General features: G+C 52.1%; 4 protein-coding genes across 4 annotated transcripts; 1 reads left to right on the top strand and 3 right to left on the bottom strand.

Annotated features, from left to right (window-relative positions):
* Positions 1 to 2,260: 2,260 nt before the first annotated feature.
* Positions 2,261 to 4,921, bottom strand: BO80DRAFT_503041 (camp independent regulatory protein; the record flags this gene model as incomplete). The annotated part of the gene is made up of 4 exons (XM_025724361.1): positions 2,261 to 4,014; positions 4,143 to 4,236; positions 4,477 to 4,501; positions 4,914 to 4,921. 4 exons carry the CDS (start codon positions 4,919 to 4,921, stop codon positions 2,624 to 2,626), a joined length of 1,518 nt encoding a protein of 505 aa, XP_025574191.1. The 3' UTR covers positions 2,261 to 2,623.
* A 7,779-nt stretch (positions 4,922 to 12,700) lies between these two features.
* BO80DRAFT_118293 (transferase family protein) lies at positions 12,701 to 14,744 on the top strand. The gene has a single exon (XM_025713468.1). It carries the CDS (start codon positions 12,874 to 12,876, stop codon positions 14,527 to 14,529), a length of 1,656 nt encoding a protein of 551 aa, XP_025574192.1. The 5' UTR covers positions 12,701 to 12,873; the 3' UTR covers positions 14,530 to 14,744.
* A 783-nt stretch (positions 14,745 to 15,527) lies between these two features.
* BO80DRAFT_426242 (asparagine--tRNA ligase SLM5) lies at positions 15,528 to 17,445 on the bottom strand. The gene is made up of 3 exons (XM_025719712.1): positions 17,136 to 17,445; positions 16,926 to 17,046; positions 15,528 to 16,870 (listed from the first exon to the last, which is right to left on the bottom strand). Exons 1-3 carry the CDS (start codon positions 17,396 to 17,398, stop codon positions 15,656 to 15,658), a joined length of 1,599 nt encoding a protein of 532 aa, XP_025574193.1. The 5' UTR covers positions 17,399 to 17,445; the 3' UTR covers positions 15,528 to 15,655.
* Positions 17,446 to 17,687: 242 nt separating this feature from the next.
* BO80DRAFT_118310 (RNA recognition motif domain-containing protein) lies at positions 17,688 to 21,040 on the bottom strand. The gene is made up of 2 exons (XM_025713469.1): positions 20,642 to 21,040; positions 17,688 to 20,589 (listed from the first exon to the last, which is right to left on the bottom strand). Exons 1-2 carry the CDS (start codon positions 20,861 to 20,863, stop codon positions 17,752 to 17,754), a joined length of 3,060 nt encoding a protein of 1,019 aa, XP_025574194.1. The 5' UTR covers positions 20,864 to 21,040; the 3' UTR covers positions 17,688 to 17,751.
* Between the last annotated feature and the right edge of the window lie 207 nt (positions 21,041 to 21,247).

Below are 21,247 nucleotides of genomic sequence, written 5' to 3' on the forward strand. Positions count from 1 at the left end.
GGCTGCACGGATTCGAGTTGACTGATCCGGATTTAACAGGTGATGGTAAGTCTCCTTATATACGGACTCAGTCACGATGTATTGCCTGGGTATGGAGTGACTTGCGGAGTTAACCCTATTGATCGGGCCATTCAATGCAGTTTGGTTGCCATACCCTTGAATCAGCCATTTGAATCTTTTGGGCTCTCTAGCCCGTTATATCTACCGGACCTGTCTAAAGGTATCTTAACTTGTCTGAAGAATCAAAAGGAAATAGATCTGACTTAATGCAGTACATTCATGCACGACATCTGAGATGCTGTTGATCGAGAGACACAACAAAGCATATGCGCAGCCTTGTATTCCCTCTTCATCATCATCATCACCATGCAATATCTGCTCTATGGGCCTGGGATATATCCCGTTGCTAGATTGTTCATCCAGTAATCTTGTGCTGCCATATCGCAGGACAGATTCTCCAGTGATACATATCTCTGTTAATTACCCTGTATTATGCCGGGACACATGAGCCGAGTTGATCCTGTGTGTTGGTCGGTATGTTTTGCGATAGTATTGAAGTCAGGATTTCATCTGGCTTCTAGCCGAATCCTGGGACTGGACGCGAGATAAGGATGGGAGTTCGAGATAAAACGTGAGACGAGGACCGATATTAAAGGTTTCGAGATGTCTTGGAGTTCCAGGAGTTAGTTATATCAATCGGTCACTAGTTGCCATCAGCTTATGAACATTGGTAACCTAGTAAAGTCCCCACGGCCGAGAAGTATTAGAACCCTAGAATCTTAAATCGAGATCCTCGTGATGTCTGTTGATACCAAACCCTGATATCTAGGTCAACATACAAGGACTGACCATTGTCCAGATGAAACTTTTATCCCGGTCAATAGGGCCTATATTCTAAATCCCTAAGTTAGATACATGCAGAAAAGAAAACCAAATGAGAAGGAACTCAACCGGGGGATATATACCCCAAACCGTGAATAATCCCTACCCTGACCCCTAGGAATCTCACCCATTCATCATAATATTTGTCAAGAACCACGTAGACCAAAAGGAATATATCCCTTCTTAGCCTCGGGCGTAGAAGGTAGAAATAGCATGTCTCAACAATATTGAATACCCCCTTCATCAACCATTGAATGTATACCCCAATCCACAACCCTACTTAAATCGTCGATTCCTTCTCCACCATGATACAGAAATTCAGCGTTGAGACCTCTTCACGCCACAAAAAAAAAAAAGCAATCCCCCTCCGCACATAACCCGAAACCCCCCAATACAAAAGCAAATCGCAAAAAGCAAAAAGTAGAAGCAAAGCAAAGCAAATCCCGTATCCCTACCCACTCTCTTACCTAATTAATGCGAGCCAAGCACATACACATCCCAAGATCATCCATCCGATCTACTCTGTATCTCCCCAACCCCCCCATCAATCCTCCTCCACCCGATCAGCAGCAGCATATCATCCCACAGACCCTCCCTCCCTACATATCTGTTCCTGATTCAAGCCCAAGAAGATACTATACATAGTACAACCCCACCCCCCCACTTCATACACCATACACATTATGATAAATCCCTCATCTGCAAGTCAGCCGATCTCTATCCACACATCCACATCCACACACGTATATATAGATACTATTTACAGAGTAGATGTATATGACAACCCCATTCCCCATTCCATGCAAGACATACATACATACATAGAAAATACAAACATCGCCACGTAAACCCTTCTTCACAAATCCTTTATCCGTGAGTAAGTACTCCATACGATACGGGATCTGCATTGATAGCGGAGTACATAGTAATACGACAGGTTACGAGGCGTATTAAGTGGTACGTACTAGTAGTAGTAATTCGTATGAGGGTACGGAGGACGTGATACATATATAGGCACAAGACAAGGAGTAGGTGCGTTAAGACTAAGATAAGAATGGTTATATTGATCAGGGTATGGGTGGTAGTAGTTCACGAGAAATAATAGTATACAGTAGGGTAACAAGATAGCAACCCTGTCCGTGCTAGGACGAGGCCCATGCCATCTGTACGGCACCAGGGTGAGGATGCGTATGCGGTGCCAGGTAAGACAGCATCTGGATACAGGCTGTTGTGTGGCGGGGACGTGGGTGGGGATGAAATCCAGGGCCCGGAAAAGGCAGAGATAAGATCAAGGCGCGAGAGAGGGTTTTACAACTGGACCGGAAGAATGGCATTCGGCCCTGGAAGACTCAACAATGCTACGTGATGCAGACGGGTTGAAATCTGATCTGTTGTATTCAGGTGTATCATCGCATCCCAACCGCCCGGCCGTGACCGATCCCAATGCAATTATCAACATCAATGCAGCACACGAAATCACAAGAAGCAGAAGGACCCCACCCATGCTGTATAGCAATGCTCCTCTTGTACAACGCCGATCCAGTTCAAGCCAGACTGGAGATAACGGATCAAATCAGGGGAATAAACAGACAATGTCGTAAACATGACCATTCCAATCTGAACAGTGGAATAAAGCAAATGCTAAATCGTATACAGTAACAGACGCAAGCAACGTGCCGGTACTGGCGTAGAATCTAACTTCATCAAGAGGAAATGGGGAAAAAAAGAAGCATATAACAGACTATGCGGTAAATACGCGGTCTAATTGCCGCAGAGCACGCATATCTTCTCCGCCAAACCCAATCTTTTCGCTGGGAATATCCCGCGGTCCTTCGGCGCGTCCTGCGGCCGGCACAGGAGGTGCGGTAATCGAAGGGAGTGAGCCAGATGGTGCGCCGTTCATCAGCGCCCCGATGCTGGGCACGGTCGTGCCGGTGCTGGCCTCCAGAGGCTTGGACACCACCGTGCTCGGCGGAGGGATGTGTATGCTCGTAGATGGCGGCTGACTGATGAGTCGCGGACTGCGCGCCATCGATGCGATTCCATTGCTGTGCGCCACCACATGTGGTTGCGTACGCGGGGACGTTCTGATAAGTTCTCCCGGCGGTCCAAGCTCTGGTGGACTCGGGCGGTGCAGAAGCTCGTGCGCGCCTGGGTGCACCCGTGGTGATCGACTTGGCAGGACCTGCACGCTCGAGGGTTGAAGAGACGGAGCCATCGTGACTTCGGCCACATGCACCGGTCGCTCATGGGGCGCCGACAGCCCCGGGGGCTGCGGAGGCGGCAAGGGCGTACCCGGTGGCACGGCAGCTTGGTGGCCATAGGGAATTTGGCCATTGGTCTGGGGAACGGACGGGAGATATGATGGATAGTGAACCGGAACGGGTGGTGTGGCCAGCGGGGTTGGGGGCCATGTATAAGTGGGCGTGTAGGAAGCTGGATGCGCGGCCGGGGAGCGACCGTATGGCGCCATCGGATGAGGAGGCACGTAGGCGGCACCGGCCATGGGCCCGCGGGTCACCACGGGGAGGTTCTGCTGATCGTTCACCGTGGACTCCGGATAGAGCCCTTTTTGAGGGCGAACATGCCGTAAATTGGGATCCGTCGACGGTTGTTGAAGGCTGGCGGCAGATGGATGCGATCTGGAGTAGTAGCTGATGAGATGGAGGTGCTGACCGGTGGATGTTGTGATGCTGAAGGATTGCTTCATCAAGCCGTCGGGCTTGTAGCGGTAGCCGTCCGGGCCTTCGTCTGCACCATCTGCACGGTCGTCATCGCTGCCGCGAGTGCTCTCCGGGGTCTTGCCAGCTCGAGTCATGGTGGACTGGGCAACGCCGGTTCCTCCCCGCTTGCCTTCCATCTCACGATATGTCAAGAAGCTTCCGGATACCCGACTGGCACTCCACGACTTGCCGTCGGTCCATCGTCGCATGCCGGCTTCCCGTTCATCCCAAACGAAGACTGACCCGGAGCGGATCAGCTGGCGTTCTTTTTCGGATAACCGTCTCTGTACGCGGGGAAGAAGGCCAATGCGACACGCTTCAAAGAGGATGATAGCGTCCGCGGGAGTGCGGACGTGGCCGTGATACGTCTCCATCCACCTTCGGTGATCTGTGTAGGGCCCCGTGATGACTGTTGGTTTCAGTGCCAGGACCGGGGGTTTCGTCGGGTGAAAAATGTTGAAAGATGGGATGGACAGATTGGTAGAATAGAAAAGGTCGCGATCAGACAACGGCTCGTCGGGGCCGTTCAGGAATCACCGTGAAGCGTGAGATACTTCCAAATAGGGAAACGGCGGCGAAGTGGTAGAAGGAGGCGAGAAGCACTGTAGAAGAACCCACCGCGGAAGATAATCTGAAGGAACACGCAGCGACATTAATTTCCCATCTATGTATATTGGATTATTGGAATGGGGGGTGTGGAGGGGAGGGAGGACAGAGGGGATGGAATGTAGAGAAACCAGGGCAGCAAGGAAGGGGAGAGCAAGCAGGGAGTGGGGAGGACTGATAGGAGAATAAAGAAGAATGCAGGCGGAGGGGGAGCGTTATACAAGCGCTGCTGAGACAAGGAGCTACGACATGCACAGGTACTTACCGTGGCGGTTGCGCGATGTCCGAAACTGGGATGTAGTGATTGTAATGATTGTAATGGACGTAGTCAGTAGTCAGTGGTAAACGTTGGGATGCTGAGTGAAGGTCGCAAGTGGCAGCAAGAGGAAAAAGAGAAGAAGAAACGAAGCAGCAGAGGGATCGGAGGAATAAGAATAGTAATAATTAGTCGCGCTCTTGCCTACTAATCGGAAACCACAGAATCAGAAATGGATAATAAAAGTAGAAATAATAAAAGGAAATAATACTCGAAGAATTAGCATCAGAGATAGGGTGGGGACCCGACTTTGAACCCCACAGGGTCAAGCAGTGTTTTATTGAAAGACCAGGTAATAATACTACGACTAATAATATTTCTGTGCTGAGTCCATGGGGTAGGTCTTTGATTAAATTTAATTTCGCCATCCGGAAAGGATTGATTACGCTGTCATTTTTGATTATTCTGATGGTTCTTATGATTCTTGTTTTTTTCTTCTGTTTTATGATTAATACTCATTGATTTTCTCGGTCAGAGGGATTGCTTGGGCCTCCTCTAGGCGCTGGCCATGCTGAAAATCAACCAGACGAACGAAACAACCCCCGAAAAGTGGGTAAATAGCAGCCGCCCGCAGCAAATGATCTCATCCGGCTGATAGTTTAGTTGCTGGATTCATCACAAACAAATAGAACCTTGTTTTTAACCTTTTCTTTTTCGCCTGAGGGTCATCCATGGTTCTGGAGAGCGAGGTTGGCTGGTGGCTCCGGTGGACCGTCGTTCTTTTTCTTTTCTTTCTTTCGTCTTTCTTTTTTGCTGGATCCTTTCATGGGGGATTAGATTACTCCGTGGTCCTCATCCTCTCATTTGCTGCGCAATCGACCACACCTCGAATCCGGTCAATCTTACCGTAAGAGGGTAATTTTGATAGCCGAGCGCCCCGTTAGAAACAAAGGAACGGATAGGCTGGTAGAACTGGACACAATGAAATATCTAATTATGAATAAAAAGGGGGGGGGGGGGCAGAGGAAATAAAGAGACTTCCGTGGTGGAGTCTAAACCAAGCTTAGCGATATGGCCGGTATGACTTTCTCCAGGATGGAGCAGGAATAGTCTGGAGTACCGCATGATACATGGCATCAATATACTACTACCCTTGGACAGATGGAGTAACTGGGAGCATACATGATGGGTAGTACAAACTCCTGCTTACAGGGCTGGAGAATTCCCACATACCAGTCTTACCAGAGAGGTTCATTCATTCCGCAGCAAGGTATGCCCGGGCAAATAATGACGACGGCCAGATGCCATGTTTGGCTTCTCCGGTGACTGACAGTCGATCGACCATCTCTTGGCCAGACGGTTTGGCGGCTTGGAGACTTCTTGGCCCAAGACCACCCCCCCATGATTCAGAAAATTGGGAAAGATGGACAGGAAGCAAATAATCAAACCGGGCAAGCCCCGGTGGTGACGGTATTACACTAGGAAGATACCAGTGGCGCTCTGATCGCTTGCTTCCAACCGGAAATTGATTAGTGCGCGACTTTCTGAAGCTTAAGCTTAATCCAACACGAGGAACCTTAAGCTCGCTTAGAGGGAGAGAGACATGGCCCCCCTCCACTGTGGCTGGGGGTCCACTTGTTCCATGGTCGCTTTTATTAGTTGTGTATGCCGGGCCTCCGTGTGCACAATTATTTTCACTAGTCGCATAGGACGCTCGGTATGGAGGAGTAATCCGAATATTAATTAAAATCAAACCTGCTCCAGTTGGCTCCAGTTCCAGCCGGCCCTGTCTCACTCCAAGTTTACTATTACACACCTGGACCCCTACGCGATCGCCCGCCCTCTGGTTGGATGGTGCGAAGCATCATCTAGAAGAACCTTAGCACAGACCTTTTGTCTATGCCCCCTCCCCGATTCGTAATGGCCATCCATCAGCCCGGAATACGGACTCGCGTTTGGATAATTCTTTAGGGTTAGACTATCCCCGGGTTACGCAGCGGTTCCGCCCGAAACTGACCCTTTCTGGTCATGGCTGACGACATAATCGTTGCCGTTTTGCCGCGTCGTTTCTTGCGACTGATTTTGGGGTGTCTGTGACATTTGCTTGACTCGTGAAATAATTCCGTGCTCTCGGATTTTCGGCTTTCTCGGCACCCACGCCATCAGCAGCGCAGCAGCCACTGTGGCGATTCGTACTCGTATCGAAGCGAGCCACCTGATCCGCTTGATTAGGCGGTTCTTTGTCACCAGCGCAAAGCGAGCCTCGAGATAGGCTCATCTGAGTCGCTCTGACTAACGACTTTCTCGGACTTAAACTCCGTCACTTGCATTGGAAACCAATCCTGGTCTCCAGCAGGGATAAGCGCCGATGAGTCTGGTTGCCTTTGAGCTGAGAATTTATCCGCTGAACCAAACCCGACGGACTTGCCAGGGAAAAGCTTGACAAATCTTATCCGGGGCGACGGTTCGCATGACATGCTGTGATAAGTATGATAGTGGGCCTGCCTTTACTCCGTAGTCCGTACGAAGTCCTCCGTACACGTTACTCTAATAGGCAGGTCTTTATCCTGATCATCATGATTATCATACGGAGTACGAAGTGGACTCTAAAGTCTAGCTTAAGCGTACTCCGTAATAACTTCAGCAGCAGATTGAGGCAAGCCATGAACCGAGTCTAGGATCAGTCAGATGCACACCAATCGGCCACGTAAGACCAGACAGAGGGGATCTGCCGCGACTTATCACACTCCAATCAGCGACGTCGCCCCTCGCTGCTGGCCGGGAAATTCGCGAGCCCCGGAGCTTATTGTCCAGTAACATTGATCAGACTCGATAAAGTTGCGGGCGCAATTCACCAGGATCGAGCTTTGTTCGTTGCTTCACCTGAATTAATTAAAACTTGTTGTCTACTTCGTATCTAGTTGTTGACAGTAACATGATGGCTTCATGCACAGCCTCCTCCAGCTTCAGCTTACTTTACTATTAATTCAGGCGATGCACCTTGGCGCCAAAGCCTAACTAACGGACTCATGATCAAGAACACCACACTAAATAATCCACGATCCGACACCAGCCGACTAGGCTACCAGATTATTAATATCAAATAAATCCCTCTTATTAGATCCAGTCAGCTAGGCATAGGATAAAAAAAATAAAACCTACTACTATGTACTACTGAATCGATCGCAGAAAGAAAGTTTCACCCACCCACTTCTTGGGTAACTGGAGATACTAGATAGGCTGTAATGTACTCCGTATGTCGCAACTACTCACTAAAGTAACTAACTACTGGAGCTATAGCGCCGCGCCGTACGACGGACTAGCGCTCAGGATAAGCGTATCGCCAACAAAGTCGGTCGAATCCTGGCCGGTTTTCTTGGCCCTCCTTGGCTGGCCCACTCTACGATGCGTAAATTAATTCGTTTAGGAGGGGGGAGGGGTCAGGAGAGTTGTGCTGACTGCTGAGTGCTGAGACCAAACCAAGCTATACTAGTTTAACTTACAGGGCTGGGTTGGGTTGCAGCTGATGTCTCACATGAGAGCAAATAGGAGATAAACCGGATGGTCTTGGAGGGTGGGTTAATTTGATTTAGATTAATGGTGCCAGGCACCGTAGTATCTCAATACCTATGGGTATGATGATTGAAACTCAACAGTTATGTGTTCCTGTACGGAGTACAATGCTTGCCAAACAGGTAGAGCAAACCGGTAGTATTCAAACGGTACAGTTGTAGCTCGACGAGTTGTGTTCAGTACTACCTACCTCCTACCGAAGTAAATTAACGGATCTATGTTCATGTTGTGGGACTCAAAACTAAGTCGTAGTGTGTGTCACTATCGACTCGATTTGATTCCGGACGTCGCGCATACCACTCTGGCGCGTATGGCGAACAATAATACATTCTATAGCACCTACATATCACTGCATCGCCTTGTTTTGCCGCTGCTGCTGCTGCTACTGCCCCCCATGTCCCAGGTAGGTATGGATGTATGTATGCAAGGCTGGAGCCACCACACCACATACAGCCTGAATAGATCGGCGTGTACATTATTCCCTTGATGTGATGCTTCGCAGCGAACAGGTCTACATTGATGTTGAACAATGATGTCAGAGGTAGATCCATATCACAATTTGCTTTATTCTCCTCGGGATTCAGTTTTTAATTTATCCATAATTTTATTCTGTCTTGTTCACATTCCTAAAGAGCGAGTCCCTTCGTACCAGTGGACCACTTCCCCTCCTCCCCCAATCTAAACTCCCCTCCGGGTAATGATAATAGTGGCGAAAGCAACTACCATAGTACCGTAGTAGTAACTAATCCAACCATCAATCCAAACCCAACGAACCAAGAATCCAATCATACCACCACAGACATATTCCATCATCCATATAGTAGGAGGTATAGAAACCGTTGTAACACCCATCAATCAAGCTTTTCATCCGCCTCCCAGACGAGGGATAATACCCGTGTGATTCACGAATCGCTAATCATTTACCTACACCAGACACGACCCCAAACCTTGTTTTTGTGCAGGTACGTACCAACCATGGTTCTCGGCGCGACGGCGTCTGAAGGAGGGAGGGGAGGGGGCGTCACGGTCACAGTCACACCTCATACTTTAAATTCGACGCAAAAGGTTGTTTTTACACAATCTTAGATGGTGGCCAATCGGGGCTTGTTACACAACTGAGAGGAGGAATGGCGGGGGGGGGGTGGTTCTAAAAGACTAGTTTATTTGATCTTCGTCTGGACTCTAGAGACTGGAGAGTGTTGAGGTCGATGGTCTGGAAATTCAGTCTGCGCTTATTTATTGTTGTGTTGTGTTTGGTTGGTGGTTGGGTGTGTGGGTTTTTAGTTACTCCGTCCGTGGGTTTAGAAAGTAAACTATCTGGGTGTGCTGTGTCTGAGCTTCTGAGGTTGAAGTTGAAGGTTTGTGGTGTTCGGGGAGGAGTGTCGAGCCTGAACGAGGGGGAGGAACCTAGTTTACTGGTAGCTTAGCTTGCTTGCTGCTTAGCTTAGCTACCTACCTACAGTAAGTTGACTTTGGTTCTGGTTCTGGCTCCCTTTCGTCAATTAATATCAAGGATGATGTGTGTCCGGGCAAATACTAATCATAACCACAACCATAAACTACCATCTGTCCCTACACTCGAGAGAATACCTATACCAAAGTAGTAAGTATGGTACAAAGCAACACTGTCCTCCCACACCACACACACCACACACATAAACTACAATCTAGTGTTTCCTTCTCCCCTGGACCTTTATTTATTTTTTACTTCATATTTATTACCTCTTCCATCATTCCCTTGCATGACTCACGTCACACGAAAACAGAACCAAGGTCTTCCTGGAATTGGTGAGTCAAGATTTTTCTATACTTAGTGCTTCTTAATCTATCAATTCATTTATTCATCACCCAGAATCAATGTATGGATAGACAGGACAGCAGCAGAGTTGGTTCATTTCCGTCATGCTCCAATGCAACCCTTGATTCTGAATGGTATTGAAGGGGGAGGGGAAACAATTGGAAGAAGAGGGGGGAAGGGAATCCTTGTGAAACGTTGCACGGGCTTATCTCCACTAGCATAATTGGTTTAAGGTAGTTTTATTTTTTATTTTATGCCCATTTTTTTTTTCTTATTTTCTTTTTAGGAATTGAACTTGATTTATGTTAGGCCATCCAGGCTTTATTATTATTCATGGTGTGTCTTGCTTTTTTGTTATCTGGTTTGGTGGGTGTGGCTGGCATTGGCGGGCTGGTTTGGGTTTGGAGATTTAATTAAGGTGTCTGTTGTTAGCGCTGGCGCTGGGGTTCCTGGTTTATATACTTGTTCGTGTTGCTGTTTGTGTTGTGTTGTGTTTGTGTCTGTGTCTGTGTAAGGCGCGGCGTGGGGGTTTGTTTCTTTTGATATGAGATTTGTCTGATCTGATGATTTTACTATGTAGCATTCTACTGATTTACTACGGAGTAAGAAGACTGTTGACTGTTGACTGTTGATTGTTGGCTACTGCCATTCTGCTCACGCAGATCTTACCCGACACAGACATTGCTGACGGATCTTCCCCTCCTTTGCATAATGATCGATCATAGTCGATGCTTTAGGTTAAGGTACGGAGAAGAATGCCTAGCACAGTCGCACTGCTAGTCTGCTAGACCCCAACTTCAGTCTCCAAGAGTGCAAAGTCTCCAGATAAGTGGAGTGCTGACTGACTTCAATAAACCAGCCAGTGTCTGGGCGCCACCGTTGCAGCCCTAGTCGGGCGACTATTGCTTAGTTAGTGGACAGCGCCCCCCCTCCATCCGCCACGCGGATGGAGATGAATTGCTCTTTTGGGCATTTCCATGACTGATTTGACTAATTGGCGTGCCTCGGTGGCAGCGTATCACACCTCCGTAGCCGAGGATCGCTATCCCTGACCAGCCCAAGCGTCAAAGCGCTGCAGAGCCAAGCCATCCCCGCTGACTACTCGTTTGGGCCAGACGTCCATGTAACACGAGTTTTCCGACTGGACCCTCGTCTGCCAGATAGCCAAGGCTTAGCCTTTAGCCTAGCGTGGTGTATTCCCCGAGCCAGTGCCCCCCCTCTCAGCAGGGCAGCAGGCGTTCATCGTCTTACCTATTACCCCTCTGGGAGTTGAAATCAGCCTGATGTGAGTGTATATTGCATTGATGCGGAGTACGGAGTCCTCCATGTCATATCAGATATGGCATGAGTCTTATGCTGCTAAGCTGCTGAGCCACCCAACTCTTAGTCTTCCCCCTGCCCCTTTCCATCGGTGCCAAAGCAAAGTCCGCGGAAGTAACGGGCCGATTATGTAATAACAGATGGGGTGCAAGAAAAGAATCAAATTCAAGCAGACCGGAGTGTACAGGTGTCCTCATCTGAGTCAAGTTGCCGAGCAGCCAGCCGATACGAGGGTCGCGTAGGCGATCCACGGTCCCAGTCTAGGCAAAGCCTTCACTCCCAGTCGGTGTCGTGCTCATGCTCCGAATAGGGCCTGCTGGGTTGGCGCCGGACAAAGGCCGAGAGAATATGCTTAACACCAGTAAGGTTGGCAACTTGGCATTTTCCCCCCCGCGTGGTATTCCTCCGCAGTCGACCTAAGGACTAATCACTAAGGAGGGAGGTCAAAGGGTACGACAGGATTCAGCCCGTCAGCCGTCTCATCCTGCTAATGCCATACGCTTACGGGTTGTTCTCCTAATTTAGGTTCTCGAACAGACCCCGACTCTTTCCCACTGTCCAGTGTCCGTCTCGTGTCGGTATAGGCGATGCGCCAATGACTTCTCCGGATGTCCTTATGAAGCTTCCGCCTGAAACCGCCCACCGTCCCTTTCCCTCGCAAAGGCGCACTCATTGTAAACGAGGTGGATCGCTGCCAACCCGATTCGGGCAACCGGCGTAGCGAGGCTCCGCCCAGACCGCAGCTTGGAGGGAATAAAGTATCCGTTCGGGGTGGAGTCGGTTAGGCCCCTCTGTTCCTGATTCCTGGGTAGCAACCTGGCGCGGTGGACGGTCTCACTTATCCGCCGCTCCCGAATCCAATCATCCGCCACGACCCTGGACGCCGGATGGGTTCATCGCCGTGACCTTCCAGAAACCGAATCGTCGACGAGAGGAGGAGGGGGGGTGGGATTTGGGAAGAAGCCGTACGGATTCCCGAGAAGCCGATAGATCTCCACTTGGGGGGCAAATATGTGCTCGGCAGCCGAGGCAGCAGGTTATCTCCCAATCCAACTGCTCCCAAGGAAGGAAGTGAGAGGTAACTTCATCTATCCGATGGGGCAAGGATTTTGGCCCCTTGGAGTCGGTCTCGGTATGGCCGTACGGTATGGTAAGATTGGCACGTGAAAGCCCGCCCGGATGACCGGCAGTATCTCACCGCTGATCCTGCCGCTCTGTGCAGCATTCACGTGCTTCCAATCATCCATACGCTACTACTACCTACACAGTACTATCGTAAAGATAGCTGGTCTGCAGCCCATTGGCTCTGGCTATAGATCTGGACACTACGGAGTAGATACTACTTCTCATCACTCAAATCTCGCGTGATCTGCTGATGTGTCACGATGGGAACTAGTGCTCCCTCACCACGCACGATATCCTTGATAACCTGAAATCACCTCGAGTCTCGAGCATCGATTTTTGGCGCTGGCTAACCTCTTACGGTGTCCGCCATCATGGATCATGTGTGACTCATGATGATGGCTAACACCATATCTACAGTAGCTACCGCAACCATGGTATTGTGGGCTCTACAAATGGACGGGCCGGCACGAAGCATGTACCAAATAGCATTGGACGTGCTGGTGCATCAGGCCAGCCATCGACCAAAAGGCTGACGCCCGTGCCCGGTTTCTACGCTCTGGAACGGTCATTTGCAAGACCTCAAGCCCCCCATGTCATCCTCCGAACCCTCCATCTTGAATGCCGAGAGACTGTTTCCTAACCAGGAAACCAGCTCGGAACGGATCGCAGCCCTATCCTTACTGGATGCCATTACGGTCAACTTCTCGGATACGTGCGCGGTTTGGCTCTTCGAACGCCCTGAGCCGAAAACCCAGTTCGATCTAGTGAACCACCTGCGTCAGTCCCTCGGGGTCACGCTGGACGCCTATCCACAGTGGTGTGGGTTAGTCAAGGCTATCAACACGGTAAACGGTCCTCCTGCCACCGGTGAGGATCAGCTGGCACCTCATGCCCGCCGCTTCGGTCGCGTGTATGTCCATTATGGCACGCGCTCCGACCCAGGCGTTGAATTCGTCACCGCACGTTCCGCTGCGACCCTCGATGAGCTTCATCCGTCCTCGCGCCCGAGTGCGCAGCCTCTCTGGAACCAGGAGGAGGTGACTTTGTCACAGTTTGTCCCTACAACTCCATTAGCGAACCCGGCCAACGTCAGCGATGTCGACATTCTCCCTCCGAACATGGCCATCCAGGTCACGGAACTGGCCTGCGGAGGGTTTGTCTTGGCGGTCAAGATCGCCCATACTCTCGCGGACGCGAGCGCAATGATCTCTTTCGTCAAGGACTGGGCGAACGTGAGTCGTTCGGTGTCACAGGGCGAGGCTCCGCCAGTCCTGAACCCCGTGTTCGAGCCCGAACGATTGGATAACGCAGCCGCAGGTGATATCAACGCCGCCTTGCCGGAAGAGTCGATCATCCAGCAGACGGAAAGCTTGCCGTTTCATCGCTATGACTGGTGGAACGTGCCAGCTGATTCTCCCAGGAAGAAGCAGATCCCTAGCATATTCCGAAACCAAGAGCTCCCCCCTGCGGGGAAGCAAATACCGTGGTCGGAATGGGACACGAACGCGCCGGTGTCCCATTACATCGTGCACCTGAGTCAGGATCAGGTCGAGGCCATCTGGAAACAAGCCAGCAACGCGTCCTCCGCGGACGCCAAAGACAGCCGACTCAGTCGGCACGATGCCGTGCTGGCCCATATATGGGCGAGCATCAACCGGGCCCGGAACATGCAGCAGGACCCCGGGCCGGTCCACTGCGACCTGACGTACGGGTGCCGACCAGCGTTTCAGCTGGGTGATGCCTTTATGGGGTCGCTTGCCGTGATGGTCAATGTGGAGATGACTGGGGCGGACGTGACGACGACGGCACAGTCGGACGGCAAGGAAACCGCCGTCCTTCCGCCCATCGCCCAGCGCATCCGCCAGACTCTCTCCCGAGTACGCGATCCGGTTCTCTTGGCGGCCCATCTCCACCGTCTGGCCTACGAAGTGTCCCCGCAGCGCATCTGGCAGGGCTTTCTCGGAAGTCGTCACGTTATGACCACAACGTGGGCGCGCGCAGGGCTGTACGAGGTGGATTTCGGATTGGGTCCGCATCCAACGGCTCGCTACGCGGACGGCATTCTGTCCAATCTCGACGGGCTCGTCTTAATTAAAGAGGCGCCGCCCGGTCGGCGATCGGAGGCCACCGGCAAAGCTTCGCCGACGTGGACGCAGCATGGCGTGGATGTACAGCTTCATGTGCGAACAGAGGATATGGAGCGGTTATTGCTAGATCCATTGCTATTACCGCATCAACATGAATAGTCCCTCTACAGAATGCATACAGCGAATAATACCCCGAAGAACCAGTTCAAAGAAGATGCAGGACGGAGTACCCCAATACAATCCCCTATAACCCCCCTACCTATACCTCAACCCCTATCTCTCTATCCCCGAACTCTCCCCCCCTAACTGCACCTATACTTATATAACTGATAACCTATAACATATACCCTATACCAATCCTACTAAGAATCCACCAAACCTAAGCTTTCCTACCCACATTTAATACACCCCAAGCAAACACAACCACCGTTTGCATAAACGAACCGTCCCATCACTATGTAAATATTCCGTACTACCCTAGTCATAGTATATACTACCTTAGCCATCTATCCGCATTCACTCCTCCGCAAGGTAGTACAAAGTACAAAGCAGCACCTCAATACATTCCCTAATCAAACCCCATGAGACACTCCTATCCCTACCTATATACTAGTAATCTACATACATAAATACACCCACTACCCCCAAATCCAAGCAAGCAAGCAAGCAAGCAACCAACCAAACACCCCATATGCAAAACACAGATAGAGATAGACAAGCAGATAGCCAAACGGCTAAACAAATACCCAACACCACACTCCCCCCACCAAACAAATTCAATGCACCCTAACACTGACCCCGACCCCGACCCCAGACACATAATAACAACCATAATAACAACCATAATTATAATAATAATAAAAGAAGTGCAAGGTATATGCACGTAATTACATCCCCAACCAATCAAACCCCCGATCGAGGACCGTGGAGTTGAGTGCTTTTGTTGAGTATCGTCCACATGACTGACTGACTGAGGCTTGGGTGATACGGGGCGAGAGGGAGGGTACGGAGTAGTTCTTTGTTTGTTTGTGAGAGGTGGGGACGAGGGGTGAGATTTTGGGCTGGGCTGGGTCTAGGTCTAGGTCTAATACTAGACAAGGGGAGCTAGGGAAGACATGGGGGTGTTTGTATTGTAGATACCTTGTATCTAATATCGAGGCTGGGTAGGGTGGATTGCGTGATGGTGGTTATTTTTGGTCGTCATGTCACGGATGACAGGTTTGGTTTGGCTGTATAGTAAAGTGAAAGGAATGGTAATATACATTTTAGTACTGTGTAGTGTACATCAGCAGTCTGCCCGACCGAAATATCTCGGGTAAGCGACAACGTCGCGAACGCTGGAGACGCCCGCCAAATAGCCTAGGAATCGATCGAAGCCTAGGCCGAATCCGCCGTGGGGTGCCGTGCCCCAGCGTCGAAGGTCGGCGTACCATTGGAGATGGCCCAGGTCTTCGCCGGGGAGGAGGTGAGGGTACAGGGATCCTTCGTCGGGGGCTGTGCCCTCGTCACCTGATGCGCGCTTGATCAGGCCGTGCTCGCGCATGTTCTGGATAAGCTCCGGGAGGCGATGCTCGCGCAGAGAGCCGCCCGCCACTTCGCTGACCTCCGGCAGGAGGAGGTCGAAGCAGGCGACAGTTTCGCCCGGCGTGGTGGTCGCCGAGGCGTCGGACGGGATCATGTAGAAGGGCTTGATTGGCTTCGGGTAGTCGGTTACGAAGACTGGGTGGCCGTCGTTGAGCACGTCCACGATATACTTCTCGTGTTCGAGTTGGAGTCCGCCCGTCCACGTTGGAGGGTACTCGAACGAGGCGCAGTCCTTGGTGACGGCGTCCTGGAGCAACTCGATGGCCTCGGTGTAGGTCATGCGCCGCCATTTGGGTCCGTCAATCATATCCTGCCAACGCTGGCGCAGGTCAGCTGGGGCTGCCGATTCTTCCGGACTGGATTCGCCCGGGCGTTTCGCACTGAGAATCTCCTGTCCCACGGGGGTGTCGTAGAGGCGGCGGGTGAGGTCGCGGAGGAGGTACTCGACGAGGTCGGTGAGGGAGTCTAGGTTGTCCATGAAGTTGGCCTCAGCTTCCAACATGTAGAATTCGCTCAGATGGCGCGGTGTGTCGCTCTTCTCGGCCCGGAACATGGGTGACATCGTCCAGACATTTCCGAGTTCGGCGGCGTAGGCCTCCAGGTGCAGTTGCGATGATACCGTGAGGTACTTTGGTGTCCGGAAGAAGTGCTCGCCATCCGCGGGGGTTGTCCCAACTGCCTCACGCGGCATCACTGTGAAGGTCTCGCCAGCGCCCTCGCAATCCGACGAGGTAATGAGCGGCGGGTGCACCTGGACGAAGCCGCCATTTGGAGCATGCCGAAACACGTTCCCGAGCTGGTATAGACATTCGGATCGGAACCGCGAGAGGAGGGAGTTGAAGGGCGTCCGAACGCGGAGATGGGGGATCTGACGGAGGAATTCGGGACTGTGGTATTTCTTTTGAATTGGGTAGCTCTGGAGTGGTGATGGCGCGTTAGCATGGGTCTGCTGTTGTAGCTAAACAACCTACCTCGGGGTCAGTTTTGCCCACGATATTGACGGCGGTGGCCTGGAGCTCATGGGTTTGCTCCTTGCCCGGTGGGCATGCCTTCCAAAGGCCGGATATTTCGACAGCGGTGCCGGTGGATAGTCTAGCGATCGTGTAGTAATGTCAGTATAACCAAATGCCTCGTCATATAATGAGTGACGGATTGAGCAAGACGCTCCGCGGGAAACGTACTCGGCGGCCTGCGACGGATTCAAAATCGCTTGCAAAGGCTTGACCGTCGAGCCATCGGAGATCTCGGCAAAGGCAAAGCGCTTCTGCTTGCGAACCGAGCGGATGAATCCGTTCAACTTGATCTCCTGGTCTTCCCAGCTGGATCCCTTCTGACTCTCGAGGAGCTGCGCGCAGCGGAGAAGCGTGGACCCGGCGGGCCTTGCTGCTGGCCTATGATTCAGTCGCGCAACCGACGTGGCGAATGTCCGCCGCCATGTCTGCATCTCTTGGGATTGTTGAGGTCGCACGAGCAAAAAGAGGTGGATTGGGAGCAGGAAACGCGGGTGCGCATCGGCTGCAAAGAACGGCGCCGCCGATCGATGATTCAGCGCGCTCCGCACTCGCGCCTACTGGAGCTGGAATACCGAGTAATTTGCTCCACAACGGGGTATAGCATAATAAGAAGTACATACAACTACAGCGGAGAATTTACACTGGAAATGTTTTGAGTAGGGATATGGAAATAAGCACGGCATGCCAGCACTATCAGTCTCGAAGCACACCAGTTCACAGCCCGCCAGAACACAACGAAATTAGGTCATATCGAGTTGCAAAAGTATTACTAGCAAGGTTGTCATCACATCGTCGTTCCCTGTTGTTCGTAGGCCTTTCGTTCTTCCTCAATCATCTCAATCGCATCCCCCACCTTGCCATCCGCAGCCGCAGCATACACCGCGATTCTCTGATGTCCGCCGTCGCTTGCCCCACCATATCCCAAGCTAACCAGGGTGGACACGCACTCGTCAATGCTGCGTTGTCTCGCATCCGGATGAACATTTTGGGTCTCGGACAACGGGCTCTCGAAGCTGTTGCGACGTCCTCCGCGGTGACGGTGGCGGCCTTCCGGTCTCCAGCCGGACATGCTGCGCGGGCTGTCCCTTCCCAAGTATCCAGAAAGACCAGAATCTCCCCAAGAAGAACGGGGTGACCGCTGGGTCTTTGAGCGTCGAACGTGACGGCGAGGCCCGAAAGCTCCCTCGTCAGGCATGTCATACAACTGACGATTTTCTGAGAATCGTTCCGGCTGTGCTGACGAGCCCTCGCGGCCTTCGTACGGGAACGTACCGGGGAGTCCCTGCAGCATAGCATCACTGCTCGCACTCTGCCCCTCGGTGTTACCCTCGGGTGCTTTGCCTTGAGATCTTGCCTGTGCAGGAGATGACTCCGCTTCTGGATTCTGCTCAGCTAGGAAGTGTGCTTCACGCTGCGATACTGGAGGAAAGCGACATTCCTCCAACTCACGGGTGAGATCGGGAATAGGGTCAAACGCGGAATTGGGCTCCGGGGGTGCCGGTCCTAGGACACTTTCAGGCTGGAGAGACGGGTAGAGTGAATTGAGCCGTTCAGAATCCTCCAGGGACGACCCTTCCGGGCCGTTTGCGGCAGATATTGCGTTGCCCAGGTTGCGGTTCTCGTTGGAACATAGGTCCGCTACGGTTAGCGGCACGGAACGTTTACCACTTGGCGATGTAGACCCATTTTCTTCGGCACTTTCTTTCGAGGAGGCCTTCTCTGACCCGGCGAGCGTGGCTGTTGAGCCTTGAAGCTCAGATGGCCTTGATTTATGGTCACTAACAGCAGGCACTGGTCCGCTCAATTCAGCTTGGAGTCGGGATTCCTCAGAACGCAGCCTCGCAATTGGGCTCTGGTCACTGAATTCCAAATTGATTGCGTGTCCGTCGATATGTGTGCCCTGCAGTGCTTCCAAGGCCGCCTTTGCTGCAGGGACGGACGGGAAAGACAGGTAGCCAAACCCAGCGTGCTTGTCGGTCCCGACGTCCAGGGGCAGATGAACATCCACCAAGAATCCCCTAGAGGCGAAAACGTCGCGAATCATCTTCTCACTGACATTGAATCCCACATTTCCGATGAACAATGATGTGTCCGTGGCGAGCTGTGCCTCAGAGGCCGCAGCGCCATCTCGTTCAGCCGACACTACATCATTCCTGGGTATTCCACGTGTTTCGTGATGAGTATGCTGGTGAAATGGGGATGGGCCCCAACCCCTGTGCCGACGCCGGTGTGCATGTGGGTGTGCATGGGTATGCGTTAGATGCGAGGGAGAGGGGATATGTGGATAATGAGGTGTATATGGAGGCCCAGCAGGGAAGGTCTGTGCCCGGGCTAAATGGTTGAAACCCTCGGGTATCGGCCATTGACCAGGTGGACCTGGGGGTGGTGGAGGGAAGTGGTGAGGTGGTGGGCCGAAGAAAGGATGAGGGGGGTGAGGGTGATAGGGATGAGAATGCGGAAACGGAGGTGGTGGTGGGGGAGGACGACAGTTTCGGTGGGAGAAACCACCGTGATATCCCCGATGAGGAGGTTGGAAAGGGTGTGAGTTTGGCTGGCCACGGCCGCCTGGTTGACCGGAACTGCTAGCCTCCCAAGGTTGATCTGAGCTGTCTTCGAAGCCAGAATCTTTCGTTCGTTCTTTCACTTTGGGCTCAGTCTTGTCCCTCCCCAAGTCTTGATTTTGAGACGGTTGGTCTCTTGAAGCGGGGGTTGCATCATTAGCCGGGACGGCGTCAGACGGTCTGGGGGTTTCCACGTGGTCGGGGTGGAGCACACCGTGATGCTCCTCAGGGGAAGCCTGGGGCTGACCGCTAGTTCGATTGCACCCAAACTCCGACTCGAACGCCTCGAACAAGGTATGTCCTACATTGCCAAGTTCCGATGCCATTGCGCGCAGACTGTCCACGGTGTCGGCGGCTGTGGGAAGCTCACCTCGAAGGATATTCCCTGTCGGTATACCAGCAACCGTCGAGTTATTGATCGAGGTGGTCAGCTGCCTCATCTGGGCTTCCAGAGCCGTGAGAGCACCTTGTACCGAGGCCCCAACATTTTCAGGAAGGGCCCTTTGGGCATTCTGCATATGCCGCTCAATCTCGGGGATACTTGACCTCACCCCAGAACTGAGCATTTCAGCCCCGTTGAGCAGATTCTGTATCGCATGCGTAAACGCATCGGTGGGGTTTGGAGGCCTAGAGGATTCGGTCCCCGTGGCCCCCTGGGCGGAGATTGAAGGTCCTTCCGATGGGTTGCCATCATTCACAGCCCTGGAAGCATCCAGGATCTTGGCCAATTCGGCCTCGAAAGCGGCCAAGAGAGGCGCCGTCTCATCATTACTGGTAGGTTCGACATGCTCATGCTCCGCCCCTGATTGCACCTCTGCTGGGGCGCTGGCAGCTGGGACATCCGCAGATGTTGACCCGGCCTGGACATTATCCGCATCCTGAGAGGCCTTCACTTCCTGCTTGAATTCAAACTTCTTCCACAATTCAGTTATCGAATTTGACCGTCGAATATCGAAAAGGTGCATCGGTTCAGGGATGGCAGCTTGCGGTATCGGGACAGGGTCGGTTGCAGGGTCAACGGGTTCATCGAGGCGTTGAGAGAGTTCAAGAGATGATCCAACCTATGAACATCCATCAGTATTGAAGTGACAAAGGATCGATCATGAGACATACTGTGATAAGCTCGCCATCATCGTCGTCAACGTAAGTTAGCCGTGCCCGGGGATGATTCGATGCTAGATTGTCGTACTCGGAAGCAGACAGCTGCACGATGCCCCGACGAGACCTAGGCGATGCCAGTTCACTTGGCAAGGGCAGGGAAGACGTCAGGGACTCTGCTGCAGAGGTATGTGATGGAGATCCATGAAGATCTCTGATCTGGAAAGGTTTCAACATCTTCGGCGATAAAGCACGGTCGCGGAAGAGCAAAGTCCCGCTTCCAGACCGTTAAGAGGCGAAATGAAGCCGACGAATGGATAACCAAGCAGCACACTGGTGATGTTGGTAGTACACGGCCAGGAAGATGAAAAGGGAGGGGGCTGCAGGCGATCAGAAAGAAAGAAAAGGGATCAAGCTTGACTGGAAGGAATCTAGGCCGTAGGATAAGGGTCTGAAACCCGGGGGGCGATAAGGAGGAGACAAAGGCTGGCAGTGGTCGTCGTCACTATTGCTGCTGCCTATGGGCGCCAGCGCGGTTGATTAGCTCGCCGTGGGATCGTCTTTGCCTCAGCTCAGACAACAGGATTCATCGTCATACGAAGGTCAGCTGCGGTGTAACAA

This window comes from Aspergillus ibericus (genome assembly GCF_003184845.1).
Source record: "Aspergillus ibericus CBS 121593 unplaced genomic scaffold BO80scaffold_26, whole genome shotgun sequence".
In the NCBI taxonomy this organism is placed as follows: Eukaryota; Fungi; Ascomycota; class Eurotiomycetes; order Eurotiales; family Aspergillaceae; genus Aspergillus; species Aspergillus ibericus.